The 22989-nt window shown below is 39.8% G+C and overlaps 2 protein-coding genes across 5 annotated transcripts in view; both read right to left on the minus strand.

Moving 5' to 3' along the window:
• Window positions 1-21980, minus strand: part of LOC106871091 (PDZ domain-containing protein 2) — a 41290-nt gene extending 19310 nt beyond the window's left edge. The window contains exons 1-12 of one of the 4 annotated variants that reach the window (XM_014917382.2): window positions 21886-21980; window positions 21259-21341; window positions 20492-20556; window positions 13766-14611; window positions 12093-12240; window positions 10229-10325; window positions 8637-8730; window positions 6927-7138; window positions 5846-6088; window positions 3602-3772; window positions 2586-2807; window positions 1068-1289 (exon numbers count right to left, since the gene is read on the minus strand). In XM_014917382.2, coding sequence (XP_014772868.1) covers window positions 1068-1289; window positions 2586-2807; window positions 3602-3772; window positions 5846-6088; window positions 6927-7138; window positions 8637-8730; window positions 10229-10325; window positions 12093-12240; window positions 13766-14611; window positions 20492-20534 — 2298 coding nt within the window. In that variant the 5' untranslated portion in view covers window positions 20535-20556; window positions 21259-21341; window positions 21886-21980. Of the gene's footprint in view, window positions 1-1067; window positions 1290-2585; window positions 2808-3601; window positions 3773-5845; window positions 6089-6926; window positions 7139-8636; window positions 8731-10228; window positions 10326-12092; window positions 12241-13765; window positions 14612-20236; window positions 20450-20491; window positions 20557-21258; window positions 21342-21885 lie in introns of those variants that run through there. The other 3 variants (XM_052965810.1, XM_014917381.2, XM_052965811.1) reach the window with 3 other exon arrangements.
• Window positions 1-22989, minus strand: part of LOC106871088 (tyrosine-protein phosphatase non-receptor type 13) — a 217697-nt gene that overhangs the window by 83473 nt on the left and 111235 nt on the right. The gene's annotated exons all lie outside the window — the stretch shown is intronic.

The raw sequence follows: 22989 nt of genomic DNA on the forward strand, positions 1-22989 counted from the left end.
TATCCTAACTTCTCCTCACCTGACTCAAACCCTGACCCTCAACACTTCTCACCCTTCGGGCAGGGGTGTCAAGTTATTTGGTGGCGTCACTGCTGCCGGTGCCACAAAAACAAACGCAGCCCCTGTGGCACCCAGTGAAATGGTTGGCATGAAGAAGAGCATCCAGCCATAGAGACCATATCAAAGCCGGCAGCAGGGCTCGGTGCAGGCTCCTGCCTGGCCAGCCCCTGTCAAACTGTCCAACCCATGCCAGCATGGAGGGAGGGCATTAAATGATGAGGAGGATGACGATACATACAAACACACACACACACACACACACATAAATAGACATATGCAAATACACACATATATAAGTGCAAAGTTTAACATTGCCATCCTAATACCAGCTGTATCTTGGGGATGATGTTACTGATACATACATCCACACCCACACATCTGCTAACAACTAAACAGGAAAGAAAGTATTTGTTGGTTGTGAAGAAGAAGAAGATTGGGTTTTGGGAAGGAGTTTGACAATGTTTTCACATAAAATGCAACCTTTGAACTTTGGGCCTCATGAAGGCAATGCCAAGTGACCGAGACCTTTGGTAGCTGTGCTTGAGAAGACCTCTCAAGCCAAGTGATATCATAGATGTGGCCAGTGCCTGTGTTTCATAACTAGCACCCATGCTGGTGGCACATAAAAAGTACCTGTTACACTCTCAGAGTGGTTGGCATTAGGAATGGCATCCAGCCATAGAAACCATGCCAAATCAGTTTGGGAGCACTGGCACATGCCTGCACCTACAATATCTATACATACATACATATATATATATATACATATATATATATATATATATATATATATATATATATATATATATATATATATATATATATATATATATATATATATATATATATGTATATCATCATCATATGCATACATGTGTGTGTGTGTTCAAGTGAGGTCACCACAAAATTGATAGTTTTGGCAGGGTTATGTGTGTGTGCGTGTGTACAGATGCCAGGGAGGAGGGGGGGTATGAATGTGAGACACAGGTTACAGATTCTCGACATACCTCAGCCATTTCACACATTTGTGTCAGACATTGCTGTTTTGTAGTGGTTTTACTCGTACTGCTGACACCAGCAGTCATGGTGTCTGAGTTTCCTTCAAGGGATTCCTCTGAAGTGAAACCAAGTTTATGGTCCATCGACTCAGACATGTTAGTCTCCGACACACTCTCCGATAGAGTCTCACTGGCTTCTGTGTTCACCAAGGTTGCTTCGTGTATTTTTGACTGTAAAACAGAAAAGTGAGAAATTAGGAAACTGACTGGAGGTTTAGGGAACAACACAGACAAATAAAGGAATATTGCAATAAAGAAATACTTAGAACTCCTTGCTAGATGCCAATATCTAAAAGGAGACATTCTATAAATAGAAAGAAAATAATCCACCCTCACCCCCACCCACCCCTAAAACACAGAAAAGAGATGTTCGTGGTCGCCATCGTCATCATGTAATGTCCATGTTCCATGCTGGCATGGGTTGGACAGTTGGACAGCAGCTGACTATGGCCGTCTCCAGGGTCTACCTTGGCACAGTTTCTGTAGCCTGATGCCCTTCCTAATGCAAACCACTTTACAGTGTACTAGGGGCCTTTTCCATGACACCAACATGAGTGGGGTCACCCAAGCAACTCACAAGATTAAGAGTCTTTGACAAAGTGGAGGGGCAGGAGTGAGGGAGGTGGTTTTCTGCCAGGTGTAGAGAGGCTGAAGTAGGAACGAGAGGCTGGAACAGATGATGTGTTGCTGTAGAGGAGGAGAGAGATGGGTAATCAAGCAGGAAAGGGAGAAAGGATGATGGAGATGAGGTGTCAGGGTACAAGGAGGGGAGTAAAGAGAGAATCAAGGATGGGTGGGGGGTTGTGAGAGGGACAGACAGGAGAGATGAGGAGAACATGGATGGAGGTGAGTCCCAGGTTCGGGGGGGGGGGGTTGCAAGGAAAATAAGAGTGGGGTAGGGAAGAGGAGGAAGTGATGGGGGAAGAATACATTAAAAGATGGAGAGTGGAGAGCAACAGTATAATGAAACTGTCGATAGATGAGAAATAGGTTTGTTTTGTAGCAAATCTTATTGTTTTTGTCAAAGACCTATAATCAAGGTGATTCCAACCATGACCTTCTCATCTTTTGAAAGCTGTGGAGGGCTACATTATTTAATATGTCTGTCTTTATTTAACACAGTAGAGAGTGACTTAGGGACACTTGACTGCTATTTCTATCCGGTTGAGCAAGAAACCCTTTTGTTGACGGCATTCTAGCACTGTAGCTGTAGAAGCAGCTTACCAAAACCACAGATGTCTTAAATTCTTAAATTCTGCAACAGAAGCTGACTTTCAGTCAGTTCTAATTGCTGGAACTGTTTATATTTATATGGAATATTGAGTTATCCAAGAAGAATTAACCAAATTCTATGACTGAAACTTGTATTCGTTGATACATCTTTAACTTGTCTAATTCTCCAGCCATCGAAATTCTTGGACAAAAAAAAAACAAACAGATGGAATAAGAAAAAGAGAAACCATTTACCTTACACACAAATTTTTTTTCCTGACTCAAAGAAAATTGGCCACAATCTTCAGATAATGTAGAATGAAAGTTGCTTTTGACTTCAATTCTTCCATTTGGGGAGTCTGATATGTAGCCATTGGGAGCCAAAATATTGCATTCTTCTTCAGTTTTTGGACATTTATCCTTGGAAGTGTTTTTCTCATCGAAACCCAGTTTTTCATCGGTGACACTGTCAGGTACCTTTCAAAGTGCAAAACAATAAAATTTATACACATACTCCGAATATATACATAGGGGTATGTACCCACATATTACAGTGGCCTCCCATCCATCCCCCCACACTGAACCATCAGATTATCTCTCCTCATGCACTACACCTGTCTACCTCCCTACTCCACTCCTGCTGTCTACCCCACTACTCCTCCTCCTCCCCCCTCCTACCTGAGGTGCCACCTGGACAGCTCATCACCACTATTTATCTCTTTATCTCCTCATCTGCCATGACCATGTGGTATGTGGTTGACCACCACAAGTCATCAAACCCAGCCAGATCTTCAGTGAAGAGGAAACGGTAAGCAGGGTTTAACTTGGAAAATCAAACAACATGGCCAAACAGTCTGAGCTGGGGGTCCTTATTCATACAAATAACAGGTCACATCCCAATTTGTGAGGAGGGTCGTTGGTTGGATACAAAATCTAACTAATGGCAACCTATAATACTGTTAAGCATCCTAGCACCAAAAGAATTTGTTTCTGTTTCTGTTGTGGATGAGATTGTCCAAGTTGTTGACAGCTTCACTTAGCCCAGCAGCAAGATTCAGAACAGTATTTAGCTGCAGATCTGAAATGCTAAAAACGCTTGAACAAGCTGGTGCAATTGTGGTTTTAATGGAGAAGGCTGTTCGGCACTGCCAAGATCTGTGCAGGAGGACAAAGGTTTGGGGCTTTAGGTCTGTGACCCACTTTGAACTCCAGTCTAATAAAATATCTAAGAATTTACTGTATACTAATTTGTACTCTAGAATAATAATTACCTTAACGAGTTCTTTGTTGATTCTATCAGAAAGTGTGGGGTCCTTTGTAGAACCCTTGGGAGTTACTGTTTTATTTATAGTTGCACCATTATTTCTGTCTGGAAAATAAATATATTTATCTTGGCAGCATTTCTTGTGATCTTCACAAGTTGCTGATGAGTTGCTTTCTTCCTACAACAGAAAAAAAAAAAAGCATGAGAGAAAATAAAGATTTTTTCACTTCCCCCAAAACTTTCCCCCCACACCTGACACATCTCTGTCATTTTATATCACAATTGGTGAATAATAACAATAGGCTTTAATGCACTTCTGATGACAAAAGTAACAAGGGAGTGTGTGTAACTCAGAGCAGAACAAATATAGTAAGGGACTTTGAACAGCACTTGTTTCTTTCCTTTTTCTTGCTAATGTTTACATTTTTACATTCTTCAACAACAAACGTCTGCAAAAGACACAAGTGAAGGGCTTCAACACAGTATCCTTCTACTGACTTCTACTCACAAGCCATTGGTAATTTGTGCTTCCCTGGTCAAGTACCTTGCTTCACCTGAACTCCATAGAGAATTTAGGCAATATAGTTAAAAGGAAAGGTGACCAACTTGTATCAAAGTAACAAGGTAGAGTTGAAGGCTTCTATAAAGCCCCTTGCACTTCCGTCACACCTGAACCGCGTCACAGCTTGGTTTCTTTAATGCCATGGTATATTCAGCCACTTACTGCAGTCAAAGAAGTTCTAACCAAAAACGAAATGCTATCCTCTACCCACATTTCAATTTTTTTAATCAACTTGTTCTATTCTGATGATATAATTAAGATGGCTGTCTCTTCACATTCTCATGTTTCCAGATGGCCACCACAAATGTTAGCTTAAGTCAACAACAGGTTCAGTCCCGCTGCATGGCACCTTGGGCAAGTATCTCCTACTGTAGCTACAAGCTGACCAAAGCCTTGTGAGTGGATTTGGCAGATGGAAACTGAAAGAAGCCCATCGTGTGTGTGTATGTGCAAGAGGAAGAGAGTGAGAGAGAAACTGTGAGCATACATGTTTGTATCTCCTTGTCTTCTTCACATTGCATGGGAGTTGTAAATGGGTGTCACTGTTATACAGGCGGTGTCTGCAAAGATACTGCCTGGCCAAGTAAGGGTTCACAGCAGGAAAGGCATCCGGTTGCAGAGAACTTGCCTCAATAAACTCAGTCTGACTCATACAAGCATGGAAAAAGGGCCATTCACTGGTGATGATAATAATGGTTTCCAGTTTTGACACAAGGCTAGCAATTTCGGGGGATGTGTTTGACCCCAAAACTATGAAAGGCAAAGGTGACCGCAGCAGCATTTGAACTCAGGATGTGAAGATGGACAAAATGCTGCTAACAATCCAGCCAGCCTGCTGTCTGAATGACTTTGATAATATTCTGAAGAAGTCGTTTTAGATTTAGTAAACCTGCTACAACCAAAACTCTGATGCTCTGGCTTAATTAACAACAAATGCAAAAACCGATAATTGTTCAAAGGCCTTTGTGAGATTTGTTCAGCATAAAATTAAAGATACTCCCTTGTCATTGTCAGAAATACAATAAACCACTGATTAGATATATTCATCCATCCATCATTTTGAATCCAGGTTTTGTCCCCGTTAATGGGGGTGGCCAGATCTACCTCAATGCCATACCAACTGCCCTCTCACCATCTTGCCCGGTTTTGGGCATCCTCCCTTCTCAAGCCAACCCTCCCACTCTCCTCCTCCACCTTCCCCTCCACATTTTCCTTGGTCTACCTTGCTTTCTCGGTCCATTTACCTCAAACTCTAGCAACCTCTTCAGAACATGCTCCTCATCCCTCCTCAACACATGTCCATACCACCACCACTCCATTTGCCCTTGCCAGCCGTTCCACTGATTCCTCCAGCATCCCCATCAAGTCCTCAGTCCTCTTCTTAAACAGCTTCACACCACACATTTCTCTCACCACTGCTCTCTCAGTCCTTCTCAAAATTGCCATCTCTCTCTCTCTCTCTCTCTCTCCCTCAGACACCATGTCTTATTCCCATACAGCATTCCAGCTCTCACACAACAACTCCCACGGACCTTTCCTTTTGTCCTTCAATGAGGACCTTTTCCCTTACAATTTGATTAGTCTGCTGGAGATGAAATATTAATTTCTAAAATAAAGACCAAACAAACAACGGAGTATTGATAAAAAGCCAGGACAATTCTTGTGAAATGGCAAAAATGTGATTCTAACCTTTAATGAAGGGGATTCTTGTAATACTTTGTTGTCTCTTGTTCCACTAACATAAGTTTCTGGTAAATCACAGAAGGTTTCAGGTGATTCCTTCTTAGAAATAAACTCTTGAGTTGAATTCAGTTGACATTCTTCTGTTGTCTTTGCCATAGTTGCAGTTTGAGGGGGGGAAGTCAATATGGGGGTTGTTGAGGTGGGGTTTGGAAGAGGCTTTGTTTTGTTGGGGTCCAATTCAGTGCCAACCTGCAATGGAAAGCAGAAAAACATGATGGTCATGTTAGGACTCTCTTTGATTATTGATCTGAAACAGAATGATATTTGTCAAACTTGGTTCTTCTTGTGTTGTTCATTTTATAATATATTGCATTTACAATACAGTCTCACACACACACATACAGAGTAAGTAGCAGTGGTGTGTGTGTGGGGGGGCATGTGTTGTAAGAGCGTGTCACTGCACCCACCATTTGTTAGCGATTCCCTTTGACTCCTGGTGAATGATGCCTCTGCACCATTCAAGCAACAACCCCTCCAACCCATGGGTAGGTTTGGGTAGTTGTTGCTGGTGAAGGTTTTACAAGGTTGGAGTGCAAATCCTCAATCTCAGCCTCTTTTAGTCCCCTTTTACAACAACACACAGCAGAATTCGTTGGTTCTAATCTGTGTGGTCCCCTCTCAGTCCTTCTCAAAATTGCCATCTCTCTCTCTCTCCCTCAGGCACCATGTCTCACTCCCATACAGCATTCCAGCTCTCACACAACTCCTATAGACCCTTCCCTTCATCTTCAATGAGACCCTTTTCCCATATAACAACGCTCCACATTCCCTGAACCTCACCCAGCCAAGTTTCGCTCTTGCCGTCACATCTGCATCACACCCACCCTATATATACATCTCTCATACTTTTCCTTTTGCAGGTACCAAATCCACTTGCATGAGTTACGCCAGGAATGGAATCATACAAGAAGACTAAGTTACTTTGAAGGCAACTGTCCCGTCATCACAGGTTTGTCATACAACAAACTGCAACCCCTAATTCTATGCCATTTCTTCCATACGAGACAATGTTAGCTGAGATTGTTACCTTAGGTTGTGGAACATTTCCACAGTAACCATATTTCACAGGTGCTACACTGCTTTCCAGGCTCTCACTAGTGGTGTTTCCATGTGAATCATCTTCAACAATTCGACCCAAAACGAGGATGCATCTTTCAGTTGCATCGTGGAGAATGCTCACGGCCTGCTGATGGTATTTGTCTTGCAAGCTGACATCATTTATACACAAAATACGATCATCTGTTGAAAGAAAGTTGAAGATGAAAGCTTTTATCTGAAAAGCATTTTGTTTAGATAACTTTTTCAAAGAGAGAAAAAATTGCTTAGCTTTGCCGTCACTTGCAAGAGAGACTGGCTTGGCAGCTCGTTCCATGCTTTTGTTAATTATTTGAGGTTCTTATTTAGGGTAATGTGAAATTTTACCGTAAACATTTTTCTCTTAGGAAAGTTTGCCTTTAGCACATTCGTCTCACAATATTAGGGGCTGGAGGCAAAAGAAGAACCAAGCATTCCCCTATCCCAACCAGAAGAAGTAGGTATAGAATTCCTGAAGAATATAAATTTCTTGAAATCAATGAGAAGTTTTCATTATACAATAATGAAGATTATGTTGAGCTGCAGTCAGTACTTATTTACAGCTGAATAAATTAGAGCAAAACATGAAATGATGTGCCTTGCTCAAAGATACAAGGCACTGCGCAGTTCAGGAATTGAACTAATTGCATTAAGGTCATGAAACCAATGCACTAACTATCAGTGCACAAGCCTTAAGTTGCTAAGTAATTTACATTAACTGTAAGACTAAACAAGAAGTGAATTGGTTAAAGAAGTGATTTGAACCAGTGCATGTGTTATTATCATTATTGGCATAGTGATCCTCCTAAGACAATAAACAAGAAGTGACAATGTTAATATCAAAGAAGGTGAGAGGTTCACTTTTATTTCTTTTATGCATTAGTCAGGTGCAGAAGGGCATCAGCCCTTACTGTTTTTTGATAGTGGGAGAGAAGAGAGAGGAGGGGAGAGGAAGAAGAAGATGCTACAACCCACAAATTAGTTCAATAGTAGGAAGAAGAGCAGACCTAATTGTCAGTAGACCATATGGTCCACATAATGGCAACAGATTCCATGAGATGGAACTGAGGAACAGGAGTGGTGTTAAACTGGGTGATGGGGCAAGTCTACAGTTATCTAACAAAACTACAATGGAATCTTATTAACTGTAAAACTAAATGAGTAATACATAATTTACATTTGACAGATATTTGTCCTCATCTTGTTTGTTGTTAACACACTGTTTTGACTGATATACCCTCCAGCCTTCATCAGGTGTCTTGGGGAAATTCCAAACCTGGGTTCTCATTTCTAAGGTATTTTTCGACATTATTATTATTATTATTATTATTATTATTATTATTAATATTATTCAGGTCACTGCCTGGAATCGAACTCAGAATAATAATAATAACATTGAAAAATACTTTAGGAATGAGAACCCTGGTTCAAAATTTCCCCAAGACACCTGATGAAGGCTGGAGGGTATATCAGCCGAAACGTTGTGTTAACAACAAACAAGATGAGAACAAATATCTGTCAAATGTAAATAATTCCTCATCCCTTAAATATAGAACTGTAAATAAGTAATAATTGATTGATTTTCTTTTAATTAACAAAAATTTATAGAAATCAACATCAAATTAAGAAGGAAAAATGGTAGAAATTGCATTTAGAGACTTACTTTTTTGGATAGTGCCATTTTGTTGAGCAGCTCCTCCTGGTTGTAATGATTTCACATAAACACCACCTAAATCTGTTTTTGTATCAATACCACCCTAAAGAGATCAATGATATAAACCGATTGAGAATTCAGATAACAAGAAGAAGCTTTCAAGGATAACTAACAAAATACTGGTGCAAAGGAAACATATTTTATGTAGAAATAATTAATAATTAATAGAAATAATAAATTAATATGTAGAAATAATTAATAGTGACAGAAGCAATATTAAAAACCAAAACATTCATCCCAACTCAAAAGTGGATGTTGAGTTAGAACACACAATACAGTATTATTTACCAAGAGAGAACCTCTCAAATGGATTTGTGGTGCATATAATCGCTTGTGTTTATTCCACTAGTAGGAGATGGTGATGGTAGCAGAGGATTCTCTCCTGCTGGCAATATAGACATGAGTGCTTATATGCACCACAAGTCCATATGAGAAGTTCTCTCATGGTAAATGATGCAGTGGTTTGTTGTTCTAAGACAAACGTCCACTTTTTTAAGAGAGGATACATATATTTTGGAATGTTAAATCGGAACTATGAAGGTAGATGAAGGTATGGTTAAATCATAGAATATGGATGTATCTAACATAATAATTGTTAAACTGTTTCCATGAATGTCTGTTCTGAAATGTTAAATCATAAATATGTAGGAATGTTGAGTTGTGATTGCAGAGATATATTCTGAAGTGTTAAATCTAAACTATGGAAGCACATAATGTTGAATTTAAACTATGGAGGCACATAATGCTGTAATGTTAAATTATATTTTATACCAATATATTTTTCAATGATTTCAGTCTTCAGATTGCGGCCATGCTACAGCATCACATTCACTGGATTTTCATCCATTATCATCAACCCTGATACAAATTTGCTACATATTTTATGAGTTCTGTTTATCGAACAGCTAAGTCCACCTTTGCCATAATACCACAAGGTATTTTTGCTTGGACTTTCTACCATGATACTCTTCTGCCTTTCACCTTGCCATTCTGGTTCTGTCTGTCTGTATGTCCACTGTCCACCTGACCAAGGGTACTCAGAGTATAGTGGCAACCTTTTCTTCTTACACCTGATCATTTTTTCTATAATTACATTTTTTAATGTGTCTTTTCAAAAGAAGGGTAAGATATGATGATTTCAAGGAGATTTGGTTGCTATTTCTAGCATGTCATTCATCTACATGAATGCATCTTTGCTGCCTGTACTGAAAATCTGGTGGAAAGAGAATCATCTTTATTTAATGTATCTTCCAAGCTGGCCTAGGTTGGACAGCTTGACCAGAGCTGACAAACCATGGGGTTGGGCTGTTTCAGCATGGTTTCTATGGCTGGATGTCCTCCTTAATGCCAACCATATTACAGCATGTACTGAGTGTTTTATTTGTGGCACCAGCACTGGTGGGGTGACCAAGAAATTTGCAAGACAAGACAAAGTCCCCTGAATTGGTGGGGGAATAGAATTGAGAGAGATGGCTTTGCTGTAGAAGAGATACTCCAACTGCAGAAGGGAGCAAAAGAGAGATTTAGAAAGATTAACTTACAATAATGTTTAATCCAAGAGATCCTTGGATTTTGGTTAAAACACATTCAAAGAATTTCTCATTTGGTCTTTGATCCTTAAAATTCCAACTGTTTTTGCTGAAAGAAATACACTTTTTTTAAAACTTAGAATGCTACAGATATTTTAAAAAAAGGTAAACAAGAACAAACTGTTGTGGAAGGGGAGTAATGTCAATTAAACTGACCCACAGTGTATAACTGGTACTTCATCAGCCCTGGAGCAATGGAAAGTAAAGACAACCGTGATATAGTTTAAACATCAGAATAATAAAAAGACTGTCAGTAAATACCAGATTATGCCTGACAGCTCCCTATTCCTGTTGAATCAAAACCCTTTAACTTAGCAGACCCTATATTACTATATATCGACCAGACCATCAGGTGTTGTTATATACCGCTGGTCACAGTGCACTTCCAAGTCTGTCTTGATTGCACAATTCTTTTCCTTCTTGACCCAGTCTTCCCATCATCATGGAGGCCTTCCAAGAGGCCCTTTTCTGATCTCTTGGATACCACTTGCCAACTGCATGAGTCCCCCTGTTGTCTGTGAACCTTGTGACATGTCTGGCCCAGTGGGAGGTGGTGAGGGGAGTCAATATAATTGAGCAAATATAGGAATATTGTCTTAAAAGCTAAAACAATATTACTATATATCCCCCTGTATATGACTGGTAGTTTAGTGATTCTGGAAGAATGAAGAGCAACGTTGTCTCTGATGGAATTTGAACCTACAATGTAAAAGACAGTAACTAAAATTCTGCTAAATCAATAATTTTTCATTAAGAAAAACATTAATCAGTAATTTAGGCAGAAAAAGGGGTTATGTTTGAAGGAAGTACCCCAGTAGTTAACTGGTACCTTTTTTTTTATATATTAATTCCCTGACAGGTGCAAGACAAAGTCAAGCTTGACAGGAAATAACTAATTAAATGTTTTTTTACCATTCCTCAGTAAATTTAGAATGATTGAGTGGATAAGTTGTTCTTGCTTTGTCTGTAGAATTCTGTTTGGCACCATGTCTGTCAATAAAGCAGACAAACAGTGACAAAGGAATCATTCTGGTATTGATACATGACAGATTGCAAATAATAGTATCACTGGTTATTGATTTTCAATCAATCATTGGTTCAATGTATTTCTGACAGTCACAAGAGAGTGTCAGTAATTTGATGCAGAACAAATATCTCAAGTAACTTCATTTATAGAACACCAATTTTTCAGTAACTTTGCTGACACATATCTTCTGCCAATGAGTTAATATCACCACCACCACCAAAGGTCCATCTACATTCCCACACCATGTACAATAGGCTTCTGTACAGTTTCCGCCAACCAAATTCCATTCAGCAGAAAGGAGTCAACTTGAGCTTACATAAGAAGACTCTTAGCCAAGTGATGCGCAGCGGGATTTAAGCTACTCTGTATGAAGCTGCAGCTAACAGTCGAAAGGATTGTCTGTTTACACCCTGGTACATAACACTGCCCTGGTTAAATTTCCATAACCTGAACATTTAACTGACAAAATATCCCTGTTCTCCAGACTCGGATGTTACACACACATACAATATTTCACACTAAGCTTAACAGAAGCCTCCATGTTCTACAAAACAATAGTCAAATCTTCTTCGTATCACACTCTACTATCTAAAGAAAGGAAGGACACATTGAATAATGCAATCCTACAGATAGTCTGCACCTGAAATCAAGACAGGATGGTCACAGCTGGAATGGTCTGTTTGACCAGATTGATTGATTGTCAAACAGCAGCAACAATAATTCTAACTCCATGTTTTGTCAAAATTGTTTGTTAGAAAATGCAGAAGAAATAATTTTAGAAGAACCAACCTCAACAACGTCCAGTTTTCCGAATGTCTTTCAGGCAAGTCTGTGGTTCCTAAATTGGTAAACAGCTCGTCAGGTCTGGTAAACAGAGATGCCAGAGATGCAGGCATTTCTGCGTTGTTTGAGGATTCAACTTTCTTCAAATAAACATCTGTAAGATATAAAGTATGATGTGGAGAGCATGTTAAAATAGGCAGAAGGAAGAGTATACCTAAGTAATAGCATTTCTACAGAGAGTGAGGGACTGTAGTCGTTTCTGGAGAGAATAAAGGAGAGTTACATATTCAAGGGAGAGTAGAGAGAGTAAAAGTAAAATAGAGTTTTGATAATTATATAATTAACGAGTCAGAGATAAATGATATCGTTAACCTGTCTCACTGCCTGGAACTATCTCACTTCACAGACATCTTTCATTCTTACTATCCTTCTCCACCCACATTTTACATTGAGCAATCCCCCCCCCCCACTTCTGAGCCACCAAATTATCTCTCTCTCACTCACCCCACACACTATGCCCGACTCTCTCTCTCTGCACAGACACCCTGGTAACTCACCCAATCACATTTCACCTCTCTCTCTCTCTCTCCTGTCTAATGTGTTGATATTCCCATTCTGCTGCTCTTCAATTCCCTCACCCCTTACCCACCATTCACTACATCCAACCCTCAACACTTGTTTGTCATTCATTATATTCCCCCACCTCATCACTCATTCCTTATCTCTCCCATACACTCTAACAACCTTCTCTCACCCACATTCCCAGCTCCCTGTCCCCACTCCTACTCAACTCATATCTTGAGGGTCCACTCAGATACTTCATCGCTATTATTTTTACCTCTTCCTTGCTCCACCTCAATCACACTCCCACGATGTGACCTCTCTTCTGTAAGGAATCTGTTTTGCCCTGGCCCCTTATCTCACGCTTTGACCCCTCATTTCCTTGTATAATGCCATCTCTCTTGGAGCTCATAGTCTTGCAAGCTGCATACCAACCTCACTAGAGCTGGTGGTATGAGAAAAGCACACAGTACACACTGTTGAGTAGTTGGTGTTTGGAAAGGCTAGCAGCCATAGAAGCCATGCCAAAGAAAGACATTGGAACCCCATGGGGTCTTTGAACCAGTCAAATCCTGCCAAACTGTCCAACCCTGTCAGCACAGAACATGGGCATTAAATGATGACGAGAGTGTAAATTCTACAGAGCATCAACTTTAGACAAACACACAATTGAACTTTCAACAGATTCAAATACAGAAAGGAATGGGAGTCATATATCCATCTTGGGTGATTCAATACAATTAGGAACATGCAAAGAATTCATGGAACTTGAAGACATCTAAAGCAGCAGTTCCCAAATTATGCATTGTAACTCGAAACTGGATCATGGTATAATTCTGGAAAGGGCAGCAAGATATTTTTTTACTTTTGAAATATTTGATAAAATGTAAAACGTCCATAAAGGACTAAATGCAGACACTAGTGAGACTGTCGAATCTAGAAATAGCAGCAAAATCATGTCTTCCACCTTAGAAAAAAAGGACACGTTGAATAATGCATCCTAGGTAGACTATGCCTCATTGAAGATACTACACATAACTAAAAATGTTCAGAGTTAATCCAGGGCCAAACAACAACAACAACATTGGTAATTTCGATTTTATGGAGAATATTCTTACCTTTCATTGAAGGTATTTTCTTTGTAAGGACTTGGGAAGGTCTTGTAGGAAACAGGGTCTGCTTTATTCCATTTGCAAACTTGTCTTTAGAATCCTCTTGTGGTTTATCTGTAAGTTCTACTGAAGTAGTATGGTTTGTATCAGGGAGGATGAACTCGTCTTCAGTTTGGTAAATGGAATTAAAGATGTTGGGAGTTGAGACATGATGTTCCGGAATGTAAGAGTGATCAAAGTAGGATTTAGTCACAGAAGATTTGGGTTTAAGATCTTTTGTAGAATCCAAACCATTGGTGCTACTCGACAGAGCCCGAGATGGTTTTATGCTAAGTTTGAGACAGGAAGAACTTGCTGGTAATTTAACATTGGAGACGCTTGAAGTCGGAGAAGTGTGGTCTTTTACTGGAGATGTCTGAGATCTCTGGAACAGCAACAATTTCACAGTTGGCTGTTCATTTTGCCGTATCCTATTAAGGACACCTTTACAGCTAAGACCCTTTACAGGGATTCCATCAACAGCAAGAATTTGGTCGTTACATTGCAACTGTCCATCACAATCAGCAGGACCTTTCGGCTGGATAGAATGCACAAAGATTTCTCCGGCATCAACACTGTCCTTCATACTCTCATTGGTGAGATCTATGCCAATACTACCATAAAGATCTTTCTGTAGAATGACTTCTTTGAACTTTCTGTTTTTGGCACCACCATTATCACGACTGTCATAGACACAGATTCCTTTTTCAGGAGAAATATCACAGACAGATGTGCTAGTGGTGGTGCCTGGGCTGGTTATTGGTGAGGAAGGAATTAAAGGGGGAGGAGATGGGGGGTTGGGGGAAATTTTAGCTGCAAATAAAGAAAAAGGAAAAAACACAAAAAAGTTAGATAAAAATAATGAATTTCAAGATTAAAATATATTTGTAATGGTTAAGTGTAATAAATAAACGAGAGAAGCAGGATATTAATTGTTAGACGGGAGTAGTGACAGGTGAGCAATACCTTTGGTGACATACTGTGCTTGTGTTGTCCTGTGAAGCTAAGCGAGACCATAGTCGTGGCCAATGCTGGTGTCAGGTCAGTGGCACCCATGCTGGCGGCACATAAAAAGCACCCACTACACTCTCAGAGTGGTTGGCATTAGAAAGGGCATCCAGCTGTAGAAACTTTGCCAGATCAGCCTCCTTCTTACCAGTTTTCACTCAAACTGTCCAACCCATGCCAGCATGGAAAGCAGGCGTTAAACGGTAATGATGATCATCATCAGGATATGAAATAGTCATTTATTTATCATCATCGTTACAAAATAAGTTACAGCCTAAGCTGTGGTAAACAAATTGTCTTTAGTTCTATAGTCCAGTGTGTTTGGTAATTAGTTTCATGTGTGTAAGACTGAAAGAGAGAGAGAGAAAGGGCAAGTAGAAGGGGTCAGAGCTGTGTTGTGGCCTGATGATAAGCCGAAAGAAAGAAAGAAAGATGCTTTCTGATCAGATGCCAAAGGGGCTAATGAGGTACTTTCTGAAACAGCATTCGTCTGGAACCCAAGCCCTTACGTATTTTTTTGTGAATGTTGACTGACATGATGTTATCAATCAACATTAACCGCATCAATCACGCCAGTCTTGGGTGACCTTTGACAGTAAAGGTCACTACACCCCCACCCCCATCCTCCTCACTTAACTATAAAACTCTCAGAGAAAACCATTTTCGTTCAAATAAAATTATTAAATCTTGTACAAAATAATTCTATTTTTCTGTTGATATTCTTTATATCAATCTTTCCAAATCTACACCCCCCCCTCTCCCACTCCACCTCCCTACTCTTTGGTCTATCTACAGGTCTGCTATTAGACTGCTGCTCTCCACCCCTATTTCGTTCCCCCTCCCCCTCACACATTTACCATCAACTAACCTGCCACCCTTCTTCCACCTGTAAGCCTCATCCCTAATGAGCCATCACTCTCCCCAAATGAATTTATTCACCCACCCTTCCACAAATTCTTTGTCCCTATTTTCTCTTCTACCCATCCCCCGCTCCCATCTGACACCTCACCACCAGCATCTTTGTCTTTTTACCAATTACTTCTTCCCAATGGGGTGTCGCCATGGATCTCTTCTACAGCAACACACCCGTTTCTGTCTCACTACCACACTTTAAACTATTGTCACCAGGCATAAAGCCACCCCCTGAAACACACACACACAGTGGAGGGGGTCTTGTCTCACAACTTGGCAACCTCGCTTGTGCTGGGGGCCATGAAAATAGCACCCAGCACACTCTGTGAAGTGGTTGATGTTAGGAGTGGCATCCAGTCATAGAAACCATGCCAAAAGAGACATTGGAACTTGATGCAGTCCTCTGGCTTGTTGGATCCTGTCAATCCATCCAACCCATGCCAGCAGGCAAAAACAGATGTTAAATGATGATGAGATGTGGAAGTATTTCCCCCATTGCCTGAAATGGTCTGGACCAGATTCCGGACCCTTTGCTCCATTAACGTAGACAGGGACCTAAATAATCTTCACAGCAAAACTGAGATGGTTTCCACTGACCCGAAACAGGAAGATGTTTACTGAGAGATTGTGGAGGGAGGGAGGGAAGGGGGGGAGGTGCTACTGAATTGGTCAGGATGATCACAGCAGAAATAGGTTTGCTATGCAGCTGTATGTAGGACAACAGAAGGAGACAGCCGTATGTGTATGAAATTAGTTTCTGCTGAAATATGCAGTGTGTTGTCTGAACTAAACAAAGGTAAAAGTATAAATAGCAGGCCGTGTCGAGAGATTGCACCTGAAACAGTTCATTAATGTCAGAAGTGATTGGGATAACAGCAGCAGCAGCAGTGTGACTGGAGCTCTTCAGGGAAACAAATGCAGTTTTGTGAAAAATCTATTCTTTAACAATAATGGTCTAAAAACCTGAAATGGGGGAATTGCCAGATGCCCAATTACAGTTTTAGAACAAAGAAAAAAAAAACTGATCTTTCCAGAGAAGATGAGAAATATGAATAGGGAAGTGGGGGGGGAGGAGAGAGAGAGTGTAGTGGTTGATTCCCTGCCCCTCCCCTTTATTTTATTGATCAAGTCAAAACCTGTACAGACACAAATATTGGTTTAAAGCTGAAGACTTATTGTTCTGAAGAACAAAGAACATTTGGCAGCTCCACTTAAAGTCATGCGGATAGAAAAAGTATTTTGGCTGGAATTTGGAAATAACAGAAATAAACGATGAGGGACAAACAGGCTTTAATTGATCAAAAGACATCATTAAGTCCAGATGTAAGCAGTGCAGGTAAGAAGCTTACTTCCCAATCATGTGGTCTTGGGTTCAGTCTCACTGTATCGCACCATGGGCCAGTGTCTTTTACTGTAGCCTCAGGCCAGCCAAAGCATTGTGAGTGAATTTGGTAGATGGAAACTGAAAGAAGCTTATCATACATACGTGTGTGCGTGTGAGAGAAAGTGTAACCAGAGAAGGAAGAAGGGCTCTGTAGTTTTATGATGCTATGACCTCACTACTTTAGCTTTCCCACAAAACAACATATAGGTTATCACCAGTAATGACTTTATGAGCTCACAATTAAGTAATTATTGTTGTCTATCTATAAATTAAAAACCAATCATTATCCTCATCATTTTCATTTAACATCTGCTTTCCATGCTGGCATGGGTTGGACAGGTTGACAGAGGCTGGCAAAGCTGAGAGCCATACCAGGCTCCATTTGTCTGCTTTGGCATGGTTTCTATGGCTGGATGTTCTTCCTAACATGCCAACCACTTTACAGAGTGTATTTGGCTGCTTTTTATGTGGGACTATCACAAGTGCATTTCATGTGGCACCAGCATCAACAGGGTGACCAAATACCTTGTGTTCAATGAATTATGATTTTGTTAGTAGGGTTTATTTTAAGAAAAAAATAATATAAAAGCTGATACAGACGCAAAGTGTCTGTATAATTGTTGTGATCTTACAAAATTATTGAAGTTGACTTTGTCAAAAATAAGCAAATATTTATTGTTTGTTTTACTTGATATTGTCTGCACAATATCTTAATTAATTTTGAAAATATCTAATAATTTGGAGTTATTTAATAATAAACTATAGTTGTCATGAATACACTAGGGTTTGGAAGACAAACAAACAGTTCTTCTGTAAGATTATAATGACAGTTTTTAATTAAATAACAAATTCTTTTAAAATAAGGTGTTGTTTCAGGTGGGCTGAAATCAAATATATTAATTTTGCTGGGTTTTTTTAATTGTCAAACAAAAAGGAAAGAAAAAAAAGAAAAATGTTAAAAAGAAAAGCAAAACAGAAAATAGTTTGCATTTGATGGAAGAAAAAAAGAGGAAAAATATTATATTAATGTAGAGAGAGAGAGAGAGGATAGGGAGACAATCAGAGAGAGAGAGAGAAAGGGAAAGAGATAAACAGACCGAGTGTTATGTTACAAACCTAGATTAGAAGTATTGGTTTCATGCAGACATGCAACAAAGTTATCTCTGACAAGATCTTCTGCCTCTGCAACTGGTTTTGGGTTAGATTCCAGACTACTGCCAGTAAATAGATAAAACAAGCCGGTTAATAGAGATGGCGAGCTGATGTTCTTGCTTAAGGTTTCCTTCATGGCACCTACATCTTCCATGATCTGACAACAGAGCTTTTATAGAGTTGCCCGACCTGCTAGAAATAGCAACCAAATCTCCATCATACCTTTTCTTAAAAGGACAGAAAGCACAATGTCCTTCACATTGGGTGGTAGACTTAGCCCCTTTTAATACCAACCCACCTGGCACTTCTCTTGGTTCAGGTCAGGTGAGGGATATTGCGCAGTTGCATTCCTGCATTTGCCACTTGTCAGGCAGAGTTGCAGTCAGATCCTGTCTCTATGATGTAATTCCTCATCTGCCATGAACATGTGGCACATGGTCGACCAACATGAGCCATGAGCTCAGCCAGATCCTCAGTGAAGAGAACATGGTAAGCAGAGTCTAACTTGGAAAATCAAGCAACACAGCCAAACAGGTTACCATTGGTTACCATTGGTCAGATTTTGCATCCAATCAATGACTCTACTCCCTTGCTCCTATGATACAAAATTCCTGTTTTAAAGGGATCTGAAGACCTTTCATCAAAGTTTCATAATAAATTATGTCCCAAACACCCGCATAATAAAGTCCATTATTTACATTTGATGGATATTTGTCCTCATCTTGTTTGTTGTTAACACAACGTTTCGGCTGATATACCCTCCAGCCTTCATCAGGAGTCTTGGGGAAATTTCGAACCTGGGTTCTCATTCCTAAGGTATCATTCCTAAGGATAAAGTTATTTTACTAAATTCTTCATTAGTTTTAAAATTAATTGAAACAAAATGAATTTGATACCAAACAGGTGGATCCGGGGGTGAGGGGGTCTAGCTTAACACCCCTCACCCCCACCTTTAGTAAAGTCCAGTTGCAAGTATTCAGGTTAAATTCTTGGTTTGAGGATATATTCCTCCCTCTCCCTCACTCCCCACAAGAGGACCCTTAAAGGGTTATAGATAAAACCCTTCCTTTCTGATGAAAAAAAAAAAATTTTTTAAGCAAAAAAACAGGATGGTCACAGTTGGACAGTTTTTGATCAAAGGTCTGCTCAATAAGGGCCAGCCTGGGGTTAAACAACAGCAGCAAGTATCAGGAGAGATTCTGAGAAATCAGTCAAATAAGGAGAAATCAAAGACTTGAAATGAATTTGTTGTAGTTTTATTGATGACAAATCTAGGTTAACTTGTATGGAGAAAGTCGCTTAGTCCCAGGTCGTTCCAGTCATACCCATCCTGTCTTTTTAGGAATTTCCCAATCTCTATTATCCAATATATCCTTTCCCTGAAGGGGTGTAACTTGAGGGAGATTTGGCCACTAGAAATAGCAGTTAAAGCGTGTCGAAAGAGATTTGGCTGTTGTTTCTAGCTGGTTGAGAGACAACATAGAGATTTCCCCTATTAACTCCCAAAGTTTTAAGAAATAATGTTTGGAATATCATGGCTGCAATATCTGAGACTCACCTTTGCTAACAATCAGGTGTCTCAGACTATTTTGAATTTAAAAGAGAAAATCTAAAGGAAATTTTGCGTTCCGTCATTCAAGATATTTTCAAAATCCGATTAAATATTTAAAAGAAAAGCTTCACAACTGGACACAACAGTCACAATTACTCTGGCACCGTTGTTAGATGTAGTGTAGAGTACAGGGTTATGACACTGTAGCTGTACTCTACACTGCAGTAACAATGTACTCTACATATTTCATCAACGTCACCAACATGACTGATGCAGAGGACCCCTATGTGGACATTCCACCTGCTAGAAATAGTAACAAACTGGAAATTATACATGAGCAATTTTGAGAAACTATTTTCATGCCAGAAAAACAGCATTAACAACAATGGTAACTGAATCAAAGAATGTCAGTTTAGTGAAAAAGTCTCACATTTTTGAACAAACAACCAATTCACTTTTTTATCACTTCCACCACTGAATATTTGACCATTCCATTGAGAGATCTGCATTCCAAATACCAGATTATTCCATTCCTCATGCCAACCAAACTTAATTTATTGGTTTCCATTCCTTTTGCTAATCCAACTTATAATCTTTAATCTTTTTTGTTTGGGTGTGGGTTGGTGGGTGTCGGGTGTATCAGATTGAACAGGCACAAAAGAAGAGCCAAAGCAACAGGGCTTACCACATCGGTGCTGGAACTCCGTATGATTCTGGTTGGAAATCATAACTAGGAATTGATGTATTCATCTGGAAGTGCAACAACAAAATTTTAAGTTCAATTTTTGGCATTTTTAGCATGAGAGGTCAAAACAAGTAAACATTAAACACACACACACACAAATATATCTATATATACAACAGGTTTCTTTGAGTTTCCATCCACCAAATCCATTCTCAAGCCTTTGGTCGACCTGAGGCTATAGCAGAAAACACTTGCCTAAGGTGCCATGCAGTAGAACTGAACCTGGAATCTTGTGATTGAGAAGCAAACTTCTTACCACACATCCACAGAATTCATCATAGTCTCAACATCCATATTTCCATGCTGGCATGGGTCAGACAGAATTTGTTGAAGCAGCTTTTCTACAGCCAGATGCCTTTCCAGTCACCAACTCTCACCTATTTCCAAGGGAGGTAATATTTTCCCACATGGCCAGACAGGTTTCCAAGAAAGACTAGAAATGAACAACACTGCTTATATGACAGTGATGCTCATTTACAACCATCACATCATGTCTAGACAAAGCTACACACAAATACACATATAAGAGGCTTCTTTCAGTTTCCATCTACAGAGGCTTTGGTCAACCTGGAAGACACTCACCCAAGGTGCTATGCAGGGGGACTGAACCTGAGACCATATGGTTGGGAAGCAAATTTCTGAACAACACAAACAACTGAAAAAAAAAAGGTAAAAGAAATAAAAATACAAAAGAATTCCATATTTACTTCAGAATTTTCAATACTGAGAGATTCTTCTTCACAGTCGTCAGCATCGGCAAATTCTATGTCAGCAAATGGTGGAGGATCAACTGGGAGGAGAAAGGAAGAGAATCGTTAGAAATAACGCAAAATGTCATGAACCATTTTGGTATGGAACAACGACAGGGGACATCTAGACAGTCATTCAGCTGACTAGAAATAGCAGTCAAATTTCAACCTTAAAGAAGGAGAGATTGAAAGACAAATTTTTTTGTCCCAGGTATGCAACTTCTGAGACAAGACTGTTCTGACGACCAAATTCCATTCATGAAATACTGGTCAATCTGAGTCTGTGGCGGAGGTGCTGTGCAGTGGGACTGAACCCAGACCTATGGGATTACAAAGTGAACTTCTCAACCAAACAGTCGTGTCTGTTAGACATTTCTTTGTTGTAAAAGAGGTAAGACACAGTAGAATCTAAGGAAACTACTGATGGTTGGCACCAACAAATTCTAAGTAAAAATCATTTATAAAGAGTATAAAGACGTAGTCTTCCATTCCCTAGTTCTGTGACAATAACCCTTTTATTAGACCAAAATATTGGGTCTTGGTACCCTGGAAAAGGTATTTATATTGTTGGTAGAATCACCTTACCTGATTTGATGTCTTGTGAGTCAAACCCCAGCTCTTGGTTTATCTTGAGCTGGAATTTGTGTTGATCTGTGGATAACTGAAGCAGGTAGCGCCCTCTGTAAAAACAAAACAAAATATTATTTAAATATTTATTTATTAGCTCTGCAGATGTATACATTTACAATTTTAGTATTAGTATTATTGGTAGAAACGGTTCAACAGATAAGTGGATGTGTCCTAGGGATACTTTTTAACTGATCTAAATATTGCAGACATACAAACCCCCAGACTTTGGGAGCAGGGCTTCCTTATAAGATTGGGACTTTGACCATCATAACCCTTCCAACTCATACCAGCATGGAAAACAGAAATAAAATGAGGATAAAATAACTTCCATCTGGAAAGGGCATCAAGCTGTAGAAATCATGCCAAAGCAGACACTGGACAATGAAGCAGTCCTTGACTCATTGGATCCTAGTCAAACCATCCAACCCATGCCATGATGATGATGTTTTATTTTGATCCAACCTTAAAGTTAATGCCATTCCCCATTCAAACTCAAGTTGTAATGTATTGTATACAATAAGTTCATCATCATCATTATTATTGAGTGGCACGTAAAAAAGCACCATTCAAGTGTAGTCGATGCCAGAACCACCTGACTGGCCCTCATGCCAGTGGCACGTAAAAAGCACCCACTACACTCTCAGAGTGGTTGGTGTCAGGAAGGGCATCCAGCTGTAGAAACCTTCCCAGATCAGATCATACTGGAGCCTGGTGCAGCCTTTTGTCTCGCCAGTCCTCAGTCAAACTGTCCAACCCATGCCAGCATGGAAAGGAGACGTTAAATGACGACGATGATGATGATGATTATTATCTAAGACATTGAACTGGCAGAATCATTAGCACACTGGGTAAACTATTTAGTAGCATTTCATTGATTCTGAGTTCAAACTCTGCAGAGGTTGGCTCTTTGTTTTTCATCCTTTTGGGGTCGAAGAAATAACTGCCAGTTATATGCTGGGGTTGATGTAATCAAGTAGCCCAATCCTCTAAAATTGCAGGCCTTGTGCCTATAGTAGAAAGGATTATTATCATTATTCAACATCCAAAAGCCCCATATAT

This window comes from Octopus bimaculoides, chromosome 2 (genome assembly GCF_001194135.2).
Source record: "Octopus bimaculoides isolate UCB-OBI-ISO-001 chromosome 2, ASM119413v2, whole genome shotgun sequence".
NCBI classification, from domain to species: domain Eukaryota; kingdom Metazoa; phylum Mollusca; class Cephalopoda; order Octopoda; family Octopodidae; genus Octopus; species Octopus bimaculoides.